Below are 19,913 nucleotides of genomic sequence, written 5' to 3'. Positions count from 1 at the left end.
ATGTGGGGTGTAGCCTGTGGTGAATGAAATGAGCCTATGTGCATTAGGCATATAGATGCATGTCAGGAGCGTTAAGGCCATGTTGCTGGAATGGTACTGTTAAAGTTTCCCACTCTTGCGGTCTATCCGCCCAGGCCAGGGATACCGGGTTAGAGCAGACTCGCTTCAAGAATTGTTCTGCGAGCGGGATCACAAGATTGATGAATAAATAAAGGAACTTGGGTAGGACAATCATTTTTGCGATGGCAGTACTCAACGCCAAGGATAAGGGTAACCTAGACCAGGCCGGTATACAGTCTTCAAACCAGGTCATAACTATCCATCATCCATAGTTCGCCCTCCACAACTCGTTGACATCCCTGCTGAACCATATTCTCAGATACTGGATCGGCTCGGTTGCCTGCTGTAGCGTTTATTTGGGTATGATCCGGCACATGAATGAGGTGAGGGAAAAGTTTTATTTATTTAAAATCAATCGAAGGCATGTTTCTCTGGTGACTCTTGTAGGCCACCATCCTTGTGACTTTTTGCTAATCAGAGGGAATCACAATTTGTGGCTTACTTAATGAATATTAATTATTTTGCATTGCGACTCACTTCGATTTTTTTTTTGGCCAAATGAACTAACAGTGGTGTAGCTAGACTTACTGCCACCCAGGGCAGCCTCTTACTTACGGGGGTGGTGGGGCGATGGACGACTGGCCCCGGGCAGGGGGGAGGCGGCCGACGGATGACTTCTTTTTCGGGGTGGGGGTGGGTTGGAAGTCGACAGACATGACTTCCTCACCACCGCCACCACCAAAAAGAGTTCTGCCCGGGGTGCACCCCCCCCCCCCCCCCCCACACACACACTCACTCCCACCTAGTGTCAGTTCACAAAATAAGTTTGTGGTCACAAATTGCCACCGTTGTTTGCAATCAGAACAATAGTACAGTTGGCCCACAGACTGTTCTATTATATAATTTATGGAATTGGATCCTTATGTGACGGCGATGACCACAAAGAGGAAGATCTTTTTAGCAATGTAAGAAGGTAATTGCAGGCAGAGTAGTCGTCGCTGCGAATAAAAAATTAAATGTAATTTCACAGAAGACAGTTAGTGACAGCGGCAAAGGGACTACATTCTAGCATACTTAAGATGCTTAGGAACTTACCCCGAAAGACAGAAGCCCTTATCCGCTTGATGTGTAATGTGTATTCATGTAAACGTGTTTGGTTTTTGAAAGCCCGGCGAGCGCCTGCCTCGCTCCCTGTTGAATAGCTGTCTGGTAATTGTACTTACGGTCTGGTTAGGAATATAATAGTCTGCCTCTCTTTCTGAAGGTTATTGGCTTAAACAAGGGCATCACATGCATTAATGAGCAGCGCATAAACAATGAGAGAGAAGAACCAGCACAGTGTCCGCCTGCTTTCATCCTTCTGATTTTCAATTACTTCCATTGTATTACACGATGCGGTATAGATTCCTGATCCCTAATTTGTTTGGTTTAAGGTCAACACAAGATCAAGTTCATCCCTGAGATGGTGGGCCCAATGTTGGAAATGACTTTAATTCCCGAAACTGAGCTCCGAAAAGCCACCATTCCGATATTTTTCGATATGATGCAGTGCGAGTTCCACTCTACGAGGAGCTTCCAGATGGTAAGCAGAGACCAGCGATCAAATATATTTTTAAGTCTGGCGTCAGCCAAGATCTTTTGTTTTTAATAACAAATGAAAATGTCTATAATTATGGTTTTTCAGTAAGCCCTCTTCATCGATTGGTCTGCTGTACTGTCATTCACGTTTTGCTTCCACCCACCACAGCACTCATCATGGAGCATACGGTTAGCTGACTTCCCTGTGAGTGGCACATTCCACCATTACACAGTGTGCACATCCCCACAATAAGTAGTACCTGTGACTGCCAATGACTACAATGTGTGCTTTAGCATAAAAAATAAATTTTTGATTTCGGTTAATGTTTGTTGTCATATACTGTGTGCCTTAGTACATAAATCAAATAAAACAGGCACTGGTAAAGCCAAAAGACCAGCAGCCAAAGCCAGATCTATTGGCTTTGCCTATGCTTGTTTAAATAATGTGTTCATCTAATTGCATTTGTGTAAAGGACAGTCGATACTGAGCCAGAAAATTATTAGAAATTCATTATGGGTTAATTTTTAGCAAATATCCTTGCCTACGCAAGAGTACTTTCGAGGCATTAATACAGGGGGAGACTCTATGCCAAAATCAGCCCTGGCGAAAAACAATTCAAATCAGCCCAAACTAACTGGAGGAGCCAACGAGTACAACAGGGCCATCAGAAGAAGAGCCACTGAGAGGAGGCCAAGCTTGCAGCCTACTGGAAAAATGCCAGCGTGGCAGAATGCTCAGTGCAGCCCTCCTTAAATAGGATCATTTACGTTGGGCAATTTCCCTTCCTGGTACAAAAGAAAGAGTGAGATATGGCTATCTCTAACAGATTTACAAGCTCACAAAATGACACTAGCATGGTATAATCTTAAATGTAGATAGATGATATCCAAGGAGAGGATTGTGAATGCATCCCTTCCCAGGTGTCCTGATCCATGCATGACTAGTTGCTCCAATCCAGTTTTTTTTATTTGCTTTCTAGAGCTTGTAGTATTACTTATCCCTTTATATAAAAAAAAAAAGCATTACAAGTCTCAAAATGTAAAGAAAAACCTGAACTGGATCAGAAAGTCAGGCAAGGAAACTGGGCAAGGACACCTGCAAAAGGGAGGTGAACATGCACTAATTTTCAAGTTTAATGATGTCCATAGATCCTACACACCTAGTTTAGTAAGTTAAAAGTGGTTGCTGAAGTACCTCTGCTAAAGAAAGGAGTACATCTTTTTTTATGGTTTGAAAATGGAAGGAAGATCCCAATAATTGGTGGAGCTTTCGATAAGGAGATTCTCCACTGGGTAACCTGTGTTGCCCCATAAATAAAGCCAGAAAAGCAAATGTAAGGAGCCCAGATCCATTGGTGTGTTGTATTCACAAGTGTGAAAATATTTATGCCTGCAAGTAGGTATGGAAATCTTTGACAGTTGCAGACTTTCAGCACTACTGTAATTATTGGCTCTTACCAAACAAATTGTAACTGTGGCCCATAATAACCAAACATGGCGCTTAAGGCTTTACTGCGGGGCACATGAAATGGGTGCAAAGATTTCTTGCGCCCCAGGGCATCTAATGTAATATGACGCCTGACACCATTGTTGAGTGAAATCTGTTGCGCCCCATGGTACTCATGTAATATGACGCCCATTACCATTGTTCAGTGAAATCTGTTGCGCCCCTGGGGCACTGATGTAATATGGCGCCCAACACCATTGTTCAGTGAAATCTGTTGTGCCCCCGGGGCACTGAGGTAATATGACTCCCAACGCCATTGTTCAGTGAAACCCCCCCCCCCCCCCCCCCCGGCAGTGATGGAATATGGCGCCTGACAACATTGTTCAGTGAAAGGGCTGCAGAGCTCTGCCTAAGGTCCCTCAGGTCTGATCGTGGTATGTTATATTGCATAGAGTGGATTATTTCAGCTAGTGGTCAGTGCACCGTCCTGCCTAGACTCACTGCCATCGAACGTGCTGCATGGCACACACCAGAGATTCACAATCCTCACTGTCTGTCAATGCGTGTGCTCTTACTGTGCCCTCTTTCACCCATACATCCCTAATGGGCATCACAACCATTCTCACAGCGCTGTAAGATAGTCAGTGGCATAACCTGGGAGCTGTGCTATACATACATTTCCAAATGCCTACTGAAGATGATCAGCTGTGTACACTAAATAAACACCAGAATGCTATGAATCGCTATTCACTACTTTTGTAGAGTGAACACTAAAACCAACTTCGCTCTTTCAGCAAACTTCAATGACAACAGCACCACCTTTAGCAATTGCGAGCCACCTCACATCTGACCTTCTGCAAGGTACACACAAAACCGAATAGGCGTCGTGTTGTGTCAAATGAGGTACAGGCACCCAGTACTTCCGAGAGCCTTGAAAACAACCATGAAGGAAATAGCGGTTTCCAGTGCGCAACAACAGAGTGTGTTGTAACTTGAAGGCGACAACACGTGAACAGAAGCGTCGCACGACATGGTGCTAATAAACCGACTATACATTTATGCTGCCCACCCAGCCCTCCAGTGTGCTAAAACTATTGAAATGAGTTGTTTTTCGCACTCACGCGGCTGGGTATAGTTGTCATAGAGGAGAAAGCTCTCAAGTTGTGTTTATTCTCGGGGGAGTGGAATGTACACTCTGCGGAGACCAATATGTATTATTTTTTTACTCCTTTACTGTTGATTGAACTTCTTGGCGATTAAATGTTTTTTGTGTTTGTTTTGTTTTTTTAAATAAAGAAGAAAGAAAATACACTTCCCCACAAAAATATTAGCAAGCAGCGTGTAACTTCTGGCAACATGCTCAAACAAAATCAAAACATAAAGTGTACAGTCAATTTAAGAGCACAAATAATGGAGTAATTGTTGATTATCTGATTATGGCACAAATAAACAGCCATTTTCGTGCCAAAATTGACCTTTTTAAAGGAAATACTCCTTCCAGGGCACAGGGCCACGTTGCACTTGTTTCCACAGCAGGTAAGAGGGAAGGTGCAAATTGAAAATCCACCTCGTGTGTGAGGGGTTCGTCCACGAATTAGTTCAGTCTTGTAATCTCACTTTTCTAAGTAATTTCTACAGCAAATATTCCAAGAGCTGTATACTGAATCGATTGAGCCCAGTTTAATGGGCGTTTGGGATACTGTGAGCAATGTAATATAAATGTGATGCAATTACTCTATTTGGACCACTGTTTCTAATTAAAATAAGCAAAGGTTTTGGAGAAGTATCTAAAAAAATGCTACTGATTGCATCCTGTTTGTCAATATTCCCATCGGCGCCTAAGAATGATCATGCCTCTTGGGTGTCTGGCACCTTTTATGTTTTTCATGAATCTGTTTCAGTGGCATAACTAAACTTTAGGGCTCCCCCCTTTCAAGGGAAGTGGAGGGGCCCCTCCGGACTCCATCAGGAGCTCTCCGGCCAAAGTGCTGTGCTGAGGGGGCCCCCTAAATCTTGCCCCCCCCACACCGCGGGGGCTGGCCCCTGAACTGTTATCCAGTAGGAACAGCGGTTCAAATTATGCTTTATGGGAGTTGGCATCCGGTCTGAAGGTACATCAGAATTTAAACACGTGATAAATAATGACGCAGAAGATGTACCTATTTTATTGTCAGTCTGTCAGTAAATGAGAGTTCTATTCTGCCCTGATCTAATATTTTCGCGGTGAATGAAAGCTATCCTAATGCCTGTGCTATTCACTGAAATCGTCGTAATTCCTTGGCCAATTAATGGATGCCAGAGAATGTGCCCATTGAAATCCATCTGTTTAAGAATGTGTTCACCAGGGCCAGGTCCTACAAAATATTCTGTTCAAATGACCTAATTGATGACATCATCCAATGAATGTGATAGTTTGTTTTATAGTTTACGAAGTTGTGAGTATTTTCCGTGTTACTTCACCTAATTCTGTACTGCCTGTGTCCAGCTAATGGGTGTGTTTACAAAACGTATGTGCTGCTAATGCATCATAGGTGTGTAGAGTTAAGGAACACGTTATAAATCTTTCTATTGAATAGTAACTCTGCGTGGAGGTGACAGTTGATGACTTGTGTCCAGTATTTTTCACAAAAGTTTTTTGGTTCTGCTGACAAAGTTTCCAACAAGGCAAAGATTCTACATAGTAGATACTAAGTACTGTAACCAGCCTTGTCTTAGCATGAGAATATCTACATAACGTAGAAGCCGGTGTGCTTCTTTTGCTTTAGAAAACGGACTATCTTTAAAGTTTTCACCGTAGTATGAAGGCTGTAGGAACTATAATTTTTAGTGCTTTCAGACCTTGGTTATGTTAGGTGAATAGGGTCTTTTTTGACAAGTGTTGCATAGAGTGTGTACTGTTCTTAGTAGATACTTTTTAATACGCTCATGTATTTCCCATGAGAGTTTCACTGTCTGCAAACAGTGTAGTACAGAGTAAACTCTCTCCATAGAGTAAACAATGTTTATAGTACCTGCTTTTCTACTCATATCAACTACATTTCTAAATGTAGGTGCGGTGACTGTGAGGGGTTTTGGTACCGATCAAAGCTGCTCTTAGGAGGACATTCATTTTGGAACAGACCTTGAGTATCTTGAGGAACCTGGCTTTCTCTGAACAATTGTATACAGCTTGAACACTGTCAATGAGGGGTTCCCCTATATCTATGGTTGATTGTTAATTAGAACTAGGCTACCTGTGAAGTGTATGGTATAGGGTTAATGTTGCACATAACCCATGCTTGCTTACACCCAAGGGAGTTGCATCTGTGTTGGCATTAATTATGCTTCATAATATTCTGAGCTATTTTGGACTTACTTCCAGGCCTCTAATGCCGTACCAGTTTATAGAGCAATATGAACAAAAGATTCTTGGCTGATGTCATCAGTTATGTCACAAATGATGTCATAGAACATGTCATGAGTGATGTAATATGTAAGGTTGTAAGCAGTGCATGACTGGGGCGCAAGTTATAGTTAACTCTGCTGACTACCTGATGAATTTCTGTGGTTTCTTTTAGTTTGAAACATTAATGTTGTCACTGACATATTTTCCTAACTATAACGTCCCTTTAACCTTCGTTTTTCCAGCGAATTTCTAAATTTTTTAAAACAAAACAAATCTTTTTATCACACCTAACTATAATTTTACCCTAACATTTGTTATTTTTCAGTGAATATCTTTTTTTTTTTTTATCGTAAAGTAATATATTATTACTATACGTAATGCCAACCCCCAGCCGTTTGTGGTGGGGGTTGACTGCAGGGTCTGGCCGAATCCCCAGCAGGCAGCCAACCCCAATCTGCACACGGCCTTTGCTGTGTAAAGCATAAGGTTGGCCTTTGGGTCCCAGGTACTCCATCTGGGGCCAATTACAAGAAAAAGGGGAGAGGGACAAGCAGACCCCCTCCAGAGCCTATTAGGACCTGGGGATTCCATCCCCCTGGACGATACCAACCAATAAAATATGTGGTGGAAGGCATGTGGCCTCCTTCCCCCGGTTTCATTTGGCCCTGGGCACTCCATCCCGATGGTCTTTTTTTTGTAAGGTAATGGGGGCTGCGTGGATCTCCTCACCTTGCCTCATTAGGCCCTGGGAACCCCATCCGCCATGGCCTTTCCTTTAAAAGGGATGGAGCCACATGACTCCTCTCCAAGCCACATTCGGCCCTGAAGACCCCCATCCCACAGGAGCATATGAATTTTAAAGGGGGGCCCATGGCCACCCTCCCTGAGGTGTTTTAAGCCTCGGAGACCCCATCCCCCAGGGCCTGCATTATTTCAAGGTGGGTGCTCTGGTGTCCACTGGCCTCCCCAGATTCCAGCATCCCGTGAGCCAGCATTGCTCCCGCCCTCAGGGAGCAGCTACTTATGCTGCTACTTCTGTGTGAGATCAATCTCTTGATCTGTTTCCCTCCTTGCCCACATCAGTGGGGGCAGGGAAACAGATCAAAAACTGCTCCCAGCCTGCAGAAATATTATCAAAGCTCCCTTTGTGTTTGCTCCTGATTAAAAAAAAAAAGTGCAGCCCCACTTCCTTTTGTAAAGTTTACTGGCCCCGGGGTGGGCTTGAGGACAGGGGCCGCATAGCCCCTCCCCTTTTTTTTATTAGTATGTCCCGGGTGGGCTCTCTGGGGCCTTCAATGTCTCTGGAGGAGGCTATGTTGCCCCCCCCCCATAAAATCATATCCGCCCAGGAGAATGGGTTCCCTGGGGCATTGAAGGTTTTCTATTGCCATTTCTGCCCCAGGGGTGGGCTCCCCGGGATCTATAATGGCTCGGGGAGTGGGCCGACGGACAAACAAAAAAACTTTAAAAAGTACCTTCCGCATTGCTGGTCTGTCACTCCTCTCTAGCTTTAGTCCACTGCAGGCACAGACTCCCCTGCGGCCAATCCTGACGCTGCTCTCATCGTGCTGGCAGCATCAGAGCAGCAGCAGGATTGACCCGAGCGCCCTCAGTGAGACTGGGAAGCCTGTGGCTTCTGGCTCCAACCCAGCAATGCAGCTCGGGTTGGACGCCGCTTCAGTGCGCATACCGGTTCGGGCGTCCTGAGAATGCCGGCCAAACCCACATGCACACTGAAGGCAGTGTGTGCAACCACTCCCCTCAGTGCCTGTCCCCCCCCCTGTCCCCGCCCCCAAAGACTCAGCTGGTAAACAAAATAAAACAATAATTAGCCTGGGATTATTATCGTTTTATTTTTTTATATATTTTTAAGCTGCTGGTGGGGGGCTACTCTCCACCATAGGGGAGGAGCCGCCGCTGCTAACAACCCTAGCCAGGATGGAATGTACTGACCTGTACCAAGCATTTGACACCTCTACCTTCAATTAGCTAGTAGGTCAGTGGTTCAGCTCCGGTCATTTTTCATCAATAATCATTTAATGGATCCACTTTCTCTTCCCCTTTTATGGTTGTAGCTGTTAACACGCAATTAGTGCCATCTTAATATTAGTGCTAAGTTATAGTGCTCACGTCCCACAATAATTTAAGCCGTTCTCCGGGGTCGGTCTTCCAATCTACAAATTTCTATGCCACTATTTTCTGTTGGTGTATTGGTTACTGGGTGCAGATGTGTTAATCCACTGACGCAGTAAAGGCATATCTTGTGCATTGTATCCCTTCCACAATCCAGAGACGCCAGACACTTCTGTTTGACAGCACATAAGCTTTCCTTCCCTCCGTACTGTATCCACTTGAGCAACGCCAAATGATCCCCCCCCAAGCAGATCATGAGGAGGAGCCCCTGATTCGTAAGGGGGTTCCCCGAACAGTTGACCCCCCCCCCCCCCAGCCTCCTCCCCACCTCGCACCAGATGCTGCAAGGTCCTGTGTTACGGGATTTTCGGTATTTGGTTGTTCCTTCAGTGCTTAATTTGAGCCGGTGGTTTCCGGTGCTCTGAAGCAGCACCTAATTGTTATTACCAGGGCTTATGACAGTCTGCCACATGGTGGCGCTGTCTGGCTAATTTAGGTGTGAGCACAACAGCCGTTTATTAATTCAGTTTACATTTACAATAATACCTGCTTCCCAAGCACTTCTTATCAAGCTTTGGGGGCTTGGATTAGTATGAATGTTCATACTTGTAAGAGTCTGGTGGCTAGTAGCGGTGTTTGTACTGTCATTGGCAGCTGGCAGGGGCAATATGTTGTGCAAGGTGCAGTGGCCTCCTGATGAGAGCCCTGGCACTTACTCTTTTACAAATTAAGCACTGTGAGTTCCTTCTCTTTCCTCATTTGGTTTTTGGACGAACAAACAATATGTGTTTTATTTTAATTTTCCTTTTTTTTCTTCCAAAGGCCTAGTCAGTAGAATATTTCTGTCTAGCAGCTAAACGATACTTCTGTTTAGGCCTGGACTCGTCGAGCACTGAGAGAACTTAGTACTAGTTCTGCTGTGTGCGCTGTTGGTGATGTATGGATGAGGAAATGTAGTCGGAAAGGCGATTTCGTGTGGGTTATTAGGCCGGCCCCTTACAACGCCCTGCCACCACACAGCATTACCAAGGTAGAGGGGGCTGTCGCAACTCCCAGTGCATCTGCTGTAGGCATTTGAGAGCCCTGCCTGTTCTTGATTGTGCTGGTTAACCACCGCCTTTCCTGATGCTCGATATGTCCTGAACAGGGGTGTTGGGGGGGTGGGGGGGGGAGGGGGGGGGCGTTGGAATTTTCCCTAAGGGTTGCGTTCAAACAGAGCAAGCTGTTTTGTATTTCATCAAAAAAGCAAGAGCTACAATATTCTAAAATTATTCAAAGTTCTTTCATATTCGACTCTATTCCCCAATGGAACGCTGGAAAGCTTGATTGGCTGCTATTTTGGAGAACCCCTTTCTCTTTGCTTCCTTACATTTCCATGAGCCTTTACTTGTATTGAAGCAGTGCCGCGGTTCCCTCTTCCTACAATGCCAGGTCCATGGACGTAATTTAGGGTCACAGCTGCAACCCCTGGCTTGCCCCTTTTGACCTCCTGGCGCTGCCTTTGCGACCCCAGGCCTCAGAGGGGGCAAGAACAAGGCCAAGAGCGCTAAGGGGGCTCGCATCATCAGTGTCAGGCTCCAAACTCTTTGTATTTTGCTCATTTTGTATTACATTAATAGTGAATAATAGTCTATTACTCCCTATTAGTGTAATAAAAATGGAGCGGAAGCATCTGGAACAGGACCTTTCCTGGCATTTTAGGTGAGTGAAATAAATGATTTTTAAATGTATATGCTGCGAATACGTTTGGGTGAAATCGTATGTATGTGTGAGCAGGCATGTTTGTATATGGGATCGTGTGTGTCTGTCAAAGTTGGAGTGTGAGAAATTGTATGCGAGAATGAAGGAGTGAGAGAGCGTGAATGAGTGAATCGGGGTAAGAGTGAGTGAAAGACATTGAGTGTGAATGAGTGAGCAGGGGTGAGTGTGATTCAGGGGCGTAACACAGGCCCCGCAGTGTGGGGGCAAGCTCCAGGGGGCCCCCTCGGCACTGCACTCTTGCCAGAGAGCTCCTGATTGAGCCTGGAGGGGGCCCCTCTTCGTACCGTGCAGGGAGGCCCCCTCAATTTTCGTTACGCCAGTGGTGTGATTGAGAGCGTGTAAGCGAGCATGGGTGAAAATGTGTTGTTGTGCTTGCAAGTCGGCTGTTAGGCCTGGCATGCGTCTTGGTTTATAGAGGCACCCATGGCAGCATCCAGTCACTGGTACACTGAGGGCAATACATGCAAATAGAATAACTACTGCAAAATGCTGGCAGTGGCATACTGGAGGTATATTTTGGCATGAGGCACCGGTGGGAAAAATACTGGCATTGACATCCAGGAGGAAATTCGTGGCATAGATGGTACTAGTGGCAAAATGCTAGCGCTGGTACACTGGAGGGAATTCTTGGCATAAGGAAGGACAAACGTGGATTATGTCATTGAAGCATCCATAACAGAATGCTGCCCCTGACATACTAGAAATAACATTTGACAGAAAGGTCACTCTATTGTATGTGGACTGCAGTAGGGGCAACATTCCGACACTGGCATTTTGTATGTGCTGTTTGAGCAAAAGGGACACTCATGACAAAAAATCTGGCCCTAGTAATGGAGTTAGGTTTTGACATATGGGAGCACCTGTAGATAAAAAACATTTAAATGGGGAAAACTCATAGACTGTCAGGTTTCATTAGCTTCGCACACCATACAAGGACTGGAATATTTAATGAGCACCTTTTCAGAGCCTGTGTCTTTTTAGCACATTTATGTGAAAATGTCCTATGAAATGCACTATTGGGGTCCCTATTTTCAAACTTTTCTTAAACTGGTGAACCCCCACCACACCCTGTTCCTCTAGAATATGCCAGACTAACTCAATTTGCTTTCTTACTACAAATCAGGTAAATGTTTCCTTGACATGGCATATCTGCACCTTAATATAGATGATATGTAAAATAGACATGTCTGTGTTCTGTTGTTAGATTAATAATGCAGTTATTATGGAACTTCATTGATGGTATTTATTGAAATGCCATGAGGGTTAAGCATGTTACCACTTCCTGGGAAGTTTCAGGGTCACAGGTAATATGTGGTCACTTGTTGTGACATTATTTAGGTCAAAGGGTCTATGATGTCACTATCTCTACCCCTGCCGCCGTGGCCAGGTCTCTCCCCCCCCCCCCCCCCCCAATTAAACGATTTAATAAAGTGGAGGGCAGTAGGGAGTGGTTGGCTGGCCGCCCTAAGTGTCAACCTTGCCTACAGTGGTGGTGGTGCCAGAGGACAATTTCGCAGTACTCCCGGAAGCAGCAATACGAAGTATTATTACATGCAGATTACTTACAGGTTCTTGATATTATATTGAGATCCTTGAGATTACTTTCTGCTCCGCCCAATTACTTTTTTGCTCCTGTTGATTACTTACTGATCCTTCAAAAGACTTAATGCTCACCCAGATTACTTGGAGATTACTTGCTCCATTAGATTACTTTTTGGTCCTTGAGATTACTTTCTGCTCCTGCTGATTACTTCCTGAGCCTTCAAATGACTAAATACTCATTCAGAGTACTTGATCCTTTAGGTTACTTTCGCCCTCTTGAGATTACTTTCTGCTCCATCATATTACTTTCAGCTCCTGCTGATTTCTTCCTGAGCCTTCAAATGACTAAATGCTCATTGGGATTACTTGCTCCGTTAGGTTACTTTCAACGCCTTGAGATTACTTTCTGCTCCTTCAGATTACTTACTGCTCATTCTCTTTTCTTCCAGTTTGAGAACGAGATCATCACCAAGCTCGACCACGAAGTGGAAGGAGGCAGAGGAGATGAGCAATACAAAGTGCTTTTTGATAAAATGTGAGTGCCTGTACCACCACTAGTGTCATTAGAGAAATATCTCGGCAGGGTTTGGCCTTGGAGACCTTAGAAGGAAGTTTACTTAGTCAAAACTCTATCAGCACTTTCTGATTTTCCAGGAATGCTACTAAGCCCCTCCTTTTTAATCACTATACTATATGTTCTGCGATTATTTGTAAAGAAGTCCGTTTTAACAGTTTCTCAATGGGTTTCATGCAAGACTACGTTTACGTTCTGCATGTTGCATTTGTAATTGTGACATACATACTCTCTACTAACAATATACTTATCCTAGAACTTGTTTATGGGGAAGACAAGTCTTGGTAGTGCCAGGAGGGCTGGTCTGGTGTGGGTCGGATTTTGTTTGCTTGTGGCCCAGTTTTATGATATGCTAGATATGTTGTTACTGTTGCTTTCTATGATATTAAAACAAACCTTGTCTGCAGCAAGCTTAAATCCATGCAGTCATCCATAGCACACTTAATCAGCATGTACTTACAAGTTCAAAACTGCCCTAATTTTCAAATTTGAGCGATTCTTTTAACTGACAGCATCATTAATTTGCTGCGTGGGCCTATTACCTGCCCCAGATCGACTCTGTATCCTTGAAATAAATGTTGCGTTGTTTAAGTGTCCTGCACTAACCCTGTGTGTATTTGCCCAGCCTCCTGGAGCACTGCCGGAAGCACAAGTATCTGGCCAAGACTGGGGAGAACTTCGTGGTGCTGGTGGTGCGCCTGATGGAGAGGCTGCTGGACTACCGAACCATCATGCACGACGAGAACAAGGAGAACCGCATGAGCTGCACGGTGAACGTGCTGGTGAGTGCACGCACAGCGCGCGCCAAGGACAACCGCATGAGCTGCACGGTGAACGTGCTGGTGAGTGCACGCACAGCGCGCGCCAAGGAGAACCGCATGAGCTGCACGGTGAACGTGCTGGTGAGTGAACGCACAGCGCGTGCCAAGGAGAACCGCAAACAGGCTGGTGAGTGCACGCACAGCGCGCGCCAAGGAGAACCGCATGAGCTGCACGGTGAACGTGCTGGTGAGTGCACACACAGGGCCGGCTCTAGGGCGGTGCGATCGGTGCCACCGCACCGGACGCTGACTTGGGGTGGGGGTGCCCTGTTTGCAAGCATGTTTGTTTTAAAAGCACCTGCTGCCGCGTTCCTTGTTTCTAGTAGTTTTCAGCCATCAGTAAAAACGTCAAGATTACTCCAGTGATTAATGTTCCTGCTGGAGAGAGATCAGAGGTTTGTCTAGTGGAAGTTTTCACTCATCGTAAGGTAGTGCAGTGGGTTAATATGCCTGTTGCAAAGAGTGTGTACCATGCAGATCACAACGTGCATATAATGTAAAAAGGTCAGTGGGTTACTGCTTGTGTCCCAGGGATCCTTTAGTTTCTTGCAGTTTATAAGTTAAAATTCTGATCTTGTGCTTTTCCAGACCAAGGACTCTTAAACTGTACTACCTACCAGTATAGATGACGTGACTCCTACACCTCGTAGTCTGTCTTAAGTAATATTCATTGCCTCTGTGCCAATGTGTGTTTGATTTAAAGTGCTCTGACAGCCTACACTGGTATGAGTGGCGCTATAAAACTAAATCAATCCCAGATAGAGTGGTTATAGAGACTTGAGGAGCATTGTTAAATGGTGGTAGTGAGGGAATCCGTTGTAGATTTGGTCATTGGGGGGCAGCAACAAACTTCGTCGCACAGGGCACCACCAGTGCTAAAGCCGGCCCTGCGCACGCACAGCGCGCGCCAGGGAGAACCCCAACGTGCTGGTTGGTGAGTGCACGCACAGCGCGTCCTGTGATTAGTGAGCCTTTCAGGAGCAAGCACAACTCGCATGATTTGTGCGCCGTCGCTGGCTGTCAAGGTGCATAATATTTCAATGTAAAGACCTTGAGAGATACTGCGCATGATATATGGGCGCGAGGAAAAACCCACACAGCTCCAGTCTAAGAGCCGAGCGCGTTTGTCTTCCTTTCAGTGACTAACATCAGCAATTAGATAATGTCTCGCACGCAACATAGCATTACTCGGGGAAAAGATTTACAGAGAAAAGAGAACGTTTTATTTTTTATTTAAAAACAGTACAGCATCAACGTCATCAGCAGATGCTGTTGTAAAGTGGCAGTGACTAATATCAGTAAGAAAAAACTACAACCGCATTATCACAGAGCAGTAATCCTCGTCATCAAACCATATGCTGATTATGTGGAGGCCTGTTCCGGAAGGGGGGCCCAGAGGGGGCCGGAGTTATGATTCAGCGGGGGTCTGGTAAAGCTAGGGAAAATTACTCTGATGCACAAGTGGAGACCCCCACCCCCACCCCCCTTCTCCACATAGGGAGCCAAAAAGAAGGAGCAGAAAAGTGGCAGCATTGAAGATGCGCTCCCCACCCCTTTTTAGGGCGAAGGGAGCTGGGTAAGGTCATTAATAACCTACGAAATAGTGGAGGAAATGAAGGAACTACATCTCCCATGATCCCTCCAAAAAGAGATCAACACCATTAGTAGTTGAGGTTTAGTAACAAAAGCCATAGAATCCACAATCACTGATTAAAGAACATTGGTATTATTAATAAAAGTTAGAACAAGGGACGAGAGAAGGAATTTTTATCTCCTAATATCCCTGAGGAAAGTGTGTAATACCACCAGAAATAGATCGTGAATTACTTAATAGACTGGGCTTGTAATCACCAGCACTTCAGCATGAAGTGTGGTGATCTAAGCATGCAGAAACAGGTGCGACAGGACAAGAGAAACTAAAATTCCCCGGATACCTAGAGAGAGGCGACTGCAGCACCTTGGGAATGACAAGCCGATAATGGCAATGCCGGGAAAAAAAATATATGTGCTTTGAGCACGCGCTATCCTGTGCGGCAGAGGAAAGTGAATGTAGGTGTGCACAGACCCTTGATGAAGTAAGTGAAGGAGAGGACCTGAGATTCGGAGTGGCCATTTTGTATGCCTTACCCATTCTAACCAGGGTTCAGTGGCTGCGAAGGCGCTATATCTGTGTGAATGGATACACGGATGCTGGAGTGGCTTAGAAATGAGTGAATGGAGGGATATGTGTGGAGTAACGGTTGTATGGTATCCCCACAAATTAAACAAAACCCTAAAGTAGTGGTGCTCTAATAGGAACCTACACTTGATAAAAGTATGAATGTGGTTACAGACCGTGAGCAGCAATATGGATATTGTGTGGTATTACTGACGAATCCATCCATTGCAGGGACCAACAAGTCATCTGAATATTATGTATCATGGCATATAATGAGGAGAATTACCAAACGCACAAAGGATATCATATGATTATTGTATGGCACAAATAGTAGAATGCATTAGATATTGTATATGTTGTATGTCCAGAGATGCATAAACATGAGGGACAGACCATAAACCAGGAGACCAGTTGCAATATTGACAGATAATCCCACACACGGTGGGACGCACAAGAGGCGACATTGCATTCGCCATTATTGAGGAGTGTGACAACAGGGAAATGTCAGCTCCCTCCTAGCCGATAAGCTTGGATCAGGTTGGAGAGGTGTGGTGCAGCGGCCAGGGCAGCTGACTTCGGAGCAGAGGGTTCACGGTTCGATCCCCGGCTCCGGCGGCAGCTCAGCTCAGCACCATGTGACTCTGGGCAATAGCTCACCTAATTTCCACGACGGCCCCCAGCGCCTTGAGACCCGTAAGGGTGAGTAGCTGCACTATATAAAAAACGGACTTACATTTTTTAACCCAGTGGGGTATGTATGGAAACTATGTATCAATGATGTTGCTCCTCTTTAGAGCCCTACATGTAGGTCAGTACCAGACTCTATGTATATGCATAGTGTTGAGTGGTTCAACTATTAAAGTTAAGAATGTTCGCTAACACGAAAGATGGGGAGATGCTGTTCACAATAGCCATTGAGAATTGGTTTGCAGTGAGTCCTGTGGTGGGTGATGCATAGTTTTTAAAAAAAGCCACACGCAACTAAAAAAAATCCAGTATTAACTTATTGTATTTACGTTTTATTTGCCTACAGGCTCTGTTACGCTGCAACGGCAGGTGGGAGAGCATTATGCCTCCTTGTTAGTGACAATCCTTTTGTGGCAGGGATAGGTAGGTATGGAGTCTTTAGACCTGAAGAAAGCAAAGTGACCTGTATGGGCAGTCTGTATTTGGCTGAAACATGTAGATGATGGAACTTTTGGAATGCAGAAACCATTATGTTTCAAGACACATACATAATTTTTAATAATGACATGGGTACCCGTTAAATAAAGAGATACCTGGGGTTTACCCATAGTCATTAGGTCTCGCCTAGCTATTGCGTAGCAATCGCTATGCGAGACCATAGTAAGGGGCTCCCAAAAGTGCTCCCAGAAGAGGATTGCATGGCGAGCACGCGCACAATCACGTGCATCCTGCTGCCATGCAATCCATTTGTTATCGTACTTCAAAGGGTCCGCCCCCCCGCCTGGAATGCGCTCCCTCCCCCGCCCCGCCAAGCGCGCACACAAATTTGCTTTCACTTTACAGCATGTCACACGCGTCCTCCTTTCTCAGTTACAATCAGATAAGTACATTTGCCAAACTCGGGCCAAGAGCGCTTCTCTTCTTTCCATCACCCCTTCTTTCGTCTATCCTGCTCTTGCCCCTAGCTGACGCTTCTGCTGTCACACGCGTCCTCCTTTTCACCTGCATTCCTTCTCACACGCTTTCCGTCACCCCTTGCCTCTCCTTTCGATTATCTCAAGCTGTCTATTTCACTTGTAAATAGTTCAAGCCCATTTCCGGGCATCAAGGCACTAGACACTCCACCCCCACCCCAGCACTATAAGCTTTAACTTAATCGATTCAAGTTTGCTATTGGTTCCGTAACTGGTTCGGATTCACTTCCATCACTCACACTCTTCTTTCATTCACATTCTCATCCCTCGTCCCCCTTTCCCTCATTCTTCCTCGTCGTTTCCACAGCTGTCCCTCCCCCAATCTACCCTCACCTCCTCAAATTCCATTGAGCTCCTCTTTCCCGTATTCCCTCCTTCTACGAAGGTCTCCTTTCTCTCACCTTCTTTCATTCCTAAATTTCTTGTTCTCTGCAAACTTCCTTCCACCACCCTCTGTTCTCCGCGCCCTTCATTCTCTCTTCACTCATCTCTTACCCCCCCTTTCTCGCTGCCCTTTCACCCCAGTCCTTATTGCCCTTCTCCCCACTCTACTCAACCCCTTCCTTCTCTCATGCTGGGGTTGTTTCCTTATTTCTAGATTATTCTCTCACTCGTTGTCTTGTCGCCTCGTTCTCTTTCCTCACCTCCCTAAGTTGACTCCGCCTTACGTCGTTTCCTTCCTTCCTCCCACCGTTTCCTTCCCTACCTGTGCATTTCCTCACCTCCTTCCGTCTCGGTCGTTCACCTTTTATCCAAAGTCCTGGAGGTTTTCCTTCCCTCCCTCCTATATGTACTCTTTCGCTCTCCTCGCTTCCTTCCCTTTTGTTACTTTTTTCATCTCCCCCTTGCATTTTCTTTTCCCTTCTACTTTTCCTCCTTTCCCACAAATCAGTTTTTCAAGTTCCGTGTTATTATTGGGCGCAACAGTCGGGCTCTGTCCGTTATCTTGCCTCTCTCCTCTCAGGTTGTCTCCTGCCCCCCCCCCCCCCCCTCCAAATAACTCCCTTGCACAGAACATATCACCATGGCTCGACCTAAACTAGCTATTGAATGTATGCACCGCATCACTACAAACAGTATTATAACTATTCATTTGATTATTGTGAGTGCCAGCGTTATTGCTGTTGTCACTGTTACTAATTCCATTACTGTTCCCCTGTTCATGTGGTATTACAATTATAATTAGTATTCTATAATATAATATACTGAGTAGTCCTTAAATATTTCTGTTATGTTTTTGTTGCCAGCATGAGTCCTAGAATATTTCTGGGGAATTATGTGTCCCAAAGTCCGCTGAACTTGCCCTAATGATACATGTGGGCTAAAAGCAAGGCTACTGGAATTATGCGATAGTGCGGTCACGTGGTTTTGGCATAATTATAGATTTGCCGCATTTGCCACATAAACCATCATTTGCAGCATTATCTGCAGATTTTAACAAAAATATTTTTTGATTCTAGCTCAAACGGTTCCAACAATACTAAAAATGCAGCAGCGTGGTGGAACGCCCTTTCAAAACTTGACTGGTCAGCTTTCTGTTGCGTATTGCTATATTTGGGTGATGAATGTATACTAATGAGAAGCAACCAGTGTTAACAAGTTTAACAAGCATTGGCATAGCCAATAGGTCTCGCCTTTGGGGCCTTATAAGTGTTTAGCCATGCAACAGTTGCATAACTAAACACTTATAAGGTCCCAAAAGCGAGACCTATTGGCTATGCCAATGCTTGTTTTTAATTGGAACCCTGCGCTTGTCCAGAGAAATATATCTTGACCTAAAATTTCCAGTTTGGTTGAATCCACTCTAGTGGTATCTTCCTAGCGAGAAGAGGCCCCTCTGATGAAGCATGCTGCCGGTTGATGTCTGATATGTCTACTCCAGTGCTTTAAATGGGCCGGTGCTGACCGGTACTGAGTACCGGCACTTTTTCATTGTCTCACATAGAGTACCGGCACTTTTCTTTGAATAAGGAGAGTACCGGTACTCACGAGGGCCTGACTTTGATGGAGGTGGCGCTCCGGTCATCAATCACCTCGTACCTCGGTAGCACCTTCCACTCTTAATCACAGTGGAAGTCTGGGCTGGGCTCGCACAAGCGAACAGCTGCTCTTGTCAGTGATCTGCATGTACTGCTCTGGAAGCCATGAGGCTGCAGGGAGGTTCGTTTTGCCTTTGTTTTTACACAGCGGGAGCAGAGAGATGGCTATTAAACCTAATGGACGAGGGTGTGAGAGTCATTGTTCAGGGCAACACAGTGCTACAATGATGGTTCTGTAGCAGAAAGCGTTATTTCTGAACTGCTGCCATTAGACATTTTAACACAAATTCGCCAGTGCATTTATCACAAGACAAGATGTTGAGCACTATGTAAAAGTCAAATACTTGATATTATGCATCTACAAAACACATACAAGCATTTTTCAAGTTACAGATGCCTGTGGTGGGCCGAGAATGAAAAGTGTCTGATGAATTGCTAGCTTTTTTTGCAGCTAAGCATTTACTAATCGTATGAAACAGGAAGCCAGTGCCTTTCTCTTAAGTAAGTACGATTGGGGCACCATAAGTCGCAATAAAGTGGATAACTCTGGTGGTTAATGCGCTTGCTAGAAAGATCTGTGTGCATTCTGATCTAAGGTTCAACTTACCATAACATTGCATGGAGGGTCATTGAGCCTGCTGGAAAGCATAGCATGCAACATGTAGTTCAGAGATTTTTTTTTATGTAGATAGCTCAGTTGGATAGTGTTTTTGTGGCATAGATCCTTGGCTTCCCTGTAGGTCCCAAGTTAACA

At 45.2% G+C, this 19,913-nt stretch overlaps 1 protein-coding gene across 2 annotated transcripts in view; it reads left to right on the top strand.

The window, feature by feature from the left end:
- The window catches only part of DOCK1 (dedicator of cytokinesis 1), a 1,163,810-nt gene that overhangs the window by 841,184 nt on the left and 302,713 nt on the right, over positions 1 to 19,913 (top strand). For both annotated transcript variants that reach the window (XM_085606236.1, XM_085606235.1), the window contains exons 33-35: positions 1,494 to 1,642; positions 12,356 to 12,441; positions 13,106 to 13,262. In XM_085606236.1, coding sequence (XP_085462362.1) covers positions 1,494 to 1,642; positions 12,356 to 12,441; positions 13,106 to 13,262 — 392 coding nt within the window. The remainder of the gene's footprint in view (positions 1 to 1,493; positions 1,643 to 12,355; positions 12,442 to 13,105; positions 13,263 to 19,913) is intronic.

The sequence above is a fragment of the Triturus cristatus genome, chromosome 1_2 (genome assembly GCF_964204655.1).
Source record: "Triturus cristatus chromosome 1_2, aTriCri1.1, whole genome shotgun sequence".
NCBI classification, from domain to species: domain Eukaryota; kingdom Metazoa; phylum Chordata; class Amphibia; order Caudata; family Salamandridae; genus Triturus; species Triturus cristatus.
Note: the sequence above shows the minus strand (reverse complement) of the source record. Positions and strands in the feature narration are given on the sequence as shown.